The sequence below is a fragment of the Clarias gariepinus genome, chromosome 19 (assembly GCF_024256425.1).
Source record: "Clarias gariepinus isolate MV-2021 ecotype Netherlands chromosome 19, CGAR_prim_01v2, whole genome shotgun sequence".
Classification (NCBI taxonomy): Eukaryota; Metazoa; Chordata; class Actinopteri; order Siluriformes; family Clariidae; genus Clarias; species Clarias gariepinus.
In genome coordinates this window covers 20,045,679-20,052,316 of record NC_071118.1, presented here as the reverse complement: position 1 = coordinate 20,052,316, position 6,638 = coordinate 20,045,679, and the positions used below count along the sequence as shown (strand labels likewise).

The window sequence follows — 6,638 nt, the reverse complement described above, 5'->3', positions numbered from 1 at the left end:
TCCATCCATTCATCCATCCACCCATCTATGCATCCATCCATCCACCCATTTATTCAGCCTGACCAATTAACCCCCACCACCCCAGTGAATTATTAGCAGTTTAGGTGTTTTTGGGCCTGAATCCACTACATCCTAGTGTCATGGTTAAATGTGTAAAATCAGTACTTCAGAGAGCTACAGTTTCTTCAGGTTCTGGCACCAAATCAAGGGTTGCAATGGTGACAAGGTTACATCCACCTAGTTGGAAATAAATAAACACTGACCAAAGTATAAAAAGGTGTTTTTATTTCATTCTATGTTTTTCTCTGACAATACTAAACTAGAAACTACAGTACAACTTTTTTTTACATTCCAAAAGAGGTGGAACATGCCCCCCGTAAGATTAGTAGGTCAGATGTCGGTTTTTTTCTCTGGTCATCTGACCTCAGAGTTGTCATTGTATCATGCCCCTTAAAAAAATATTAATTATTTAACTCACTATGCTGATGAGTAAAGACTATCATGTAGCCTATACAGTTATGTTCAGTGGAACATGGAGTAGATGAGACACCCATATACATACAGCTGGCTCATCTTAATCCAAAACGAAATCCCAAATTTATCAAACCGATATCTAGTTATTTGCTTAATGCATGCATATACAATATTGTGCCTTTCTGTGCTATAAATCAGTCAATTAAAGTGACAAATATGGTATATTGCATATATGTGTGTCTTGGCAGTCACCCTATGATCTTGTCTCTGACTTGGCTATCAATGTGTGGCATAAATAGCATAATACTGTACCTTCATGCTCTGAAGGTGGTTGGAGCCAAAATGTGTCAGAATTATTCACTGACATTATATTAAGAAATAGGATGACATATAATAAACATAATAATATACAAAATATACTGTAGCTGGATAAAACAAACTGCGTCTATCTTCAATTCAGGCTGCTAAGCAACAGAGTATGATCATTTTTAAGGGTGGTGCAAAAGACTTTCTAAAACATTAGATGTACCGCAGGGTTAAGGCCAAAAAAAAAAAAAAAAAAAAAAAATTCAAGACAATGTAAATTATCTGAAAAGATTCTAAAATATTACATTATCTTTTATTGTGTTTGGGACACAACAACAAGGCAACTTATCAGCCAAAGAAACACCACAGAGGAAATCATGGAAAGCTCCAGAAACACAATCTAGAGGCACAAGACAACAGGCCTCTGTTGACCAGCTAAACATGACAATTTTACCCTCCAGCACAACAATGACCTAAGCCACTTTAACAAAAGAAAGGATGTAGAACAAGAGGAACAATGGTTTGGAATGAATGGCCCAACTTGGCAGTGTTAAAACTCATTGTTGACTGTCGCTCTCACTGTGCAAAGCCAAACAGCTTCTTGGAAGAGGATGCTTTGGACCACAGCTGCACATTATACATGTTACATGTATTTTCTCCTCAACAATTTTTTTAAATCTTACCCAGACATCAGTTACTATGCCATAGAACTGTGCTTGTAGTCACAAGGTACCCAGAAAACTGGTTTGTCCAATAATGCTCTTGCTGCTACTGAACTGACCAGGTTACAATTTTAAACTAACTGATAATGGCCATGATACCAATTTTTACGAATGGCCCCATTATTTCTCAAAGAAAACAAAAAGGTCAGGCCAACAAGTGATGAATGTCCAAGATAAAAACCTTTTGCAGTCTAGGTTAAGTAAACACCCTGATGCCAAAATAAACTTCTTAATCTATGGGAAAACCATTGTTATTCATCTAATACTCAAACCAGTTGTTTAATGTTCTTGATTACAACATGTAGGGTCTCTTTTGAAATTCAAACTGTGTGATGAATGTCATCACTTTGATCAGTAGACTGTCTGGATGCCCAGTTTCTATTGTGACATGCCACTTTACACAGTAGAGTCTTGTCCACATTATTTAAAGGTGTTCCCCTTTAGCTGTGTCATTATAGACTTTTTTGATTTTTTACAAGGTGAACATCATTCAGTACTTCCCAGTCACTTCATTAAGATACATCTTTAGCTGTTTCTCACCACTCCTGGATGTAAGGGAGGGTGAAATATAATGCTAGTTACATATGAACAGGAAATCTGCTTTTTTCCAAGGACTCATCATGGATGTACGCATGCACAAGCAGGTACCCTTGTTCTAATTGCCTTTGCTAATCCAACCGCATATCAGATATGCATCCAATCTACAACGACCTACAAAAAGTGACAGATCTGAAATCAGAAAAAATCAGATACATGTCACATTAGGGAGCAAAATTGGAATTAAGTCACTTTAGGCTGGTAATGTAAATATAACATAAACTACTTTCACTCCTGCATAATATAAAATATAGTCAGCATGGCTATATGTATGGAACAAGTATGTTTACATGTTTCTTTGTATTTTCATCAATTGTATTTTTTCCTGTCCGTGTAACTCTACAATGTATATACTGTATGGAAACTGATTCACTATCCCTGGGTTCTGTCTTGGTTAATTTTAAACAATTTGTGTGTGTGTTTGAGTAAGGCTATCCATGCCTAATGAATAATGAAAATTTTGAAGCCCATCCTCTCCTCCCCTTACATTCTCTCTCTCTCACTCTCTGTATAACACACACACACACACACGCACACACACGCACGCACACGCACGCACGCACGCACGCACACACACACACACACACACACACACACACACACACACACACACATTGTGCTTCTCAGGTTACACTACCTCACCCCCAAGTTGTAACACATTTATGTAGAAATATCAGGTGCTTTGGCTGCCATATCACAGGATGAGTGGCATAGACAAGGAATGAAAAGACAGACTAATGCAGAAATCTAGGTGCATACTAATGATATTTTTTTTTGGTTTACCAGACATAAAAGCAAGGCTTAATATATTCTTTTATTTTTTTTATATATACATGTAGTTAAAAACATTAATAAAGTTAATGTATTTGAGACATTTGGAGTATTGAAAAAAAAAAAAAAAACAGACCCCATAAAGGCATATGTCACATATAATGTACGGATATGCACATAATATAGAAGAATCTTAAAGGTGGAGCAAACAATTTGATGGCAACAAGATCATGTGACCCATTCCTCATCCAGTAATTATTCAGGAGCTCCACAGTACACTGCAAGACCTGTAACACGCTCCACACTAAGGCCCATTTCCAGCTGCACCTTTGCACTTAAGGTCAGGCGGCGACACCCAACACCGCTGAAACAGACGAGGAAACACTCTTCATGCTGCTAGATGAATAAAAGATGCCAGCAAGAGTGAAAAAAAGCCCCGAAACCGAAGAAAGGCATGACAGAACAGAGGAGAAGGAGCCAAAGGTGAAAGGAAAGAGTGGGACGTCTGCCAACCAAGATGCACCAGACAGTGAGAAGAAAAGGAAAAGATCCAAGAACACAGCAGACAAGGAGGGGGAGGAGAAGAGTGAGAAAGTGCAGAAAAAGAAGGAAAGCACAACTGATAAGATAAAGAAGAAAAAGAAAAAAGATGAAGATGTGAAGGAGGATGCTGAGGCAATAGACAGAGAGAAGGATGGTGATGAGCAGAACAACAATGAGCCAGTCAAGAAGGAAAAGCAGAAAAAAGAGAAACCTCCAGCAGTGGAAGATGGCGAGGAGGTAAAAAAAGAGAAAAAAAAGAAAAAGCAAAAGAAAAAAGAGGTAGAAAGTGAGGTGGCAGCAGGAGTTGAAGAAAACATAGACAAAGAAGAAGAAGAGAAAGAAGAAGAAGAAGACGGCATGGAAAAGAAAAGTAAGGATGTAAAAAAGAAGAAGAAGACAGTGGATGAGGCTGAGGAGGACGAGGACGTTCAGGAGGAAGAGACAGAGGAGGAAGAGGAGAACAAAAACAAGAAGAAAAAGGATAAAAAGAAGAAAAGGGGTTCAGAGAGTGATGAAGAAAAGAAAGGGAAGAAAGGGAAGAAAAAGAACAAGCAGCTAGACTATTCTGAGCTCTACCAGCAGGAGATTGCGAATTATCATACTGAGGACTCAGATGGGTATGAAGATGAATACTATAAGAAAAAAGGTACTGATATTTTTTCCCTTTCCTTATCTTTCTCATTTGCTTAGCCATATGGTATCAACTCTGTACTTTTCCCGATATTAATCTGAATTAAAATAAAGAAAAGTAAATTGCAACATTTTAATGGAACCTAAACAATGTATGCACATTCCTGGAGGACCCCTATCTGATTGACTGTCGGTTTCTTGGGCTAATATAAACTACAGGGCTGTCCTGAACAATCACAGATCCTATAAGCCATCTTTAATTCCCATCTATTTTAACTGCCACGCCCTCATTAAGACAATTATGTAAAAAAAAAAAAAAACTTCAAATGACTTTTATATACTATAAAAGTTTATATACTATATAGGCAAAAGATTGTAGACACCTGACCATCAGACTTAAATGTAGCCTACTTGTTGAACATTGCAATTTAGATTAAGATCCACTTTTGCTGTTACAATAACCTCCACTCCTTTGGGAAGGCTCTCAATGAGCATTAATTGGGTCAGGCACTGATGAAGAATGAGAATGCTTAGGGAGCTGTCATCATTCCAGTTCATCCCAATGGTGTCCAGAGGTGTTGAGGTCAGGGTTCAGTGCAGGCCACTCAAGTTCTTCCACACCAACCTTGGTATACTCTGTTCTCTGTTTCTAGTGCATAGGCATTAGTCACAGTGAAGGAAAACTGTAACATTACAACATGAAAAGACATTTTATATAATATGTGTTTCCACAAACTTCACCAACAAACCACCTCTACCAACCAGTTTTCAGGAACCTGCTCTGATTGGCAAACTGTAATATTTCTTCATTTGTCAGTCATGGTAAAGGCACCATGGAGAAAGCTGTCAGGTGCCAATTCGACCAGCCAGCTACCTTTCCATGCGCTGAAACACAATGCCCTAATCAGTCTATTCATGCAACCTTCTTATGTTTATACATTTCTTAGAGGAAATTTGTTCAGGCATGGTAATTAAAGATGCCTTCTAGGAGACAATATCACCAGTACCAAAACAGAGCATTGGTTATAAATCCATTTTATATTTTCATTTTTAGAATAAGTGTTTTAAACACAAGCTGGTTGGTTATCTTATAGTGACCATCATTTCTAGGTATTAAAACAACCCTAAACAAAGGTAAGATTTGCTGTGTGATTATCATATGGTGTTCAATATAATCAAACATTTTCTCTTTTACCTCAATTCAAGAGTCAGATTTTACCAGATTGTGGTTTATTGTTGATCCAACTATTTTTCAAAGTGAAACTCGGACCCTTAGAATCAAACAGATGTTATTCTCCCAAGTTGAATGATTCCCAAGAAACGATTATTTCAACCTTTTTTTTTCTTTTCCCTTTGTGTATAATTTTACTTGTTTTTGTCCATGTAACAAGTCTTCCAGAGCTTTCTGAATATCATCTTTGTAAAACTGGAGTGTTAGAATATACTAGGGTGAAATGTGATCTTGAAAGAATATTAGGAGTGAACATATGATCCCCTGAGGAACAAAGAATAAGATTAATAATTTGTGGCTTTGCTGCCTGAGATTGTAGAGAAGTGTTTGTCAAGTTAATGAGACTCAGACATAAAGTCTTAGACATAGACATTAAGTCTGCATGACCCAAATTGATTTTCACACAATAACAATAGTCTCTATTGCTAACAATACAAACCACTATCTATAAAAAATGACAGGCAACCAAATTTACAGTAATCATTATTATTTTGGAAAGTTACTGTAAATGGTACACAAGCTTTTGTGATAGCACATTTGTAATGAATTTGTAATAACCACTCAAACCAGGAGCTATCAATTAAATTGTTTTAAAGGTTCATCTGGTTGTGTTAGAAAGTTGATAAGGACATCTTCATTTGTTCAGTCCTGTCCTGGTTTTGTACATAGCCAATATTTATGAGTGAGATATCTAGTCCAATGGTTTTCAGCTCTGGTCCTGGAGGACCACTGCCCTGGATATTTTAGTGCTTTCTCAGCTCTCAGCACACCAGCTTTAGATAGTCAACTTTTAAATAAATAAATTTTCTGTATAAAAACACTTTTTATTTACGGCTTTTTCATTCTAAACATTAAACCCTGTATAAATCTTCCTTTCGTCTGGCTGTGTTGGCCCTGGTTAAGTTATAGCCTTTTACTTTCTACTGTTTTACCCCATACAGATTTACACTGGTGGGCACCAAGGATTGTCTCCTTGCTCCATTCTGGATTAGATCCAGCAGTGGAAACACGGGTCAGGGTAACTTCACTTCAACTCTTTTCAATGTGAGATGTGTGAAAAACACTTAGACTTTCTGTGCAGAACCTGCCTGAAAGAAACTGGTAATATGGCAATATGGTTCCAGCTGTATTCACCTTTTGCAGGCTACCATGATGTAAATCACAACAATGCATCCATTTACTGACATTAGGCTACAGGCTTAATAATTACGTTTGAGGTGTATTTTGGAGGCTATGTGGGGTGAAGTTTGCCTTGTTCCACACTTTAAAGTAGTGCCCTTGTTAGAAAGGGGTTTGAGATTAAACCTTGTGTTTGAAGCTAGTTAGCTTTGTAGCTTATGTTAGCCATGAAACACATTACAAAA

General features: G+C 37.4%; 1 protein-coding gene across 1 annotated transcript in view; it reads left to right on the top strand.

Moving 5' to 3' along the window:
* Nucleotides 1–3,281: 3,281 nt before the first annotated feature.
* The window catches only part of loxhd1a (lipoxygenase homology PLAT domains 1a), a 45,985-nt gene continuing 42,628 nt past the window's right edge, over nt 3,282–6,638 (top strand). The window contains exons 1-2 of the mRNA XM_053479351.1: nt 3,282–3,716; nt 3,750–4,059. Coding sequence (XP_053335326.1) covers nt 3,282–3,716; nt 3,750–4,059 — 745 coding nt within the window. The remainder of the gene's footprint in view (nt 3,717–3,749; nt 4,060–6,638) is intronic.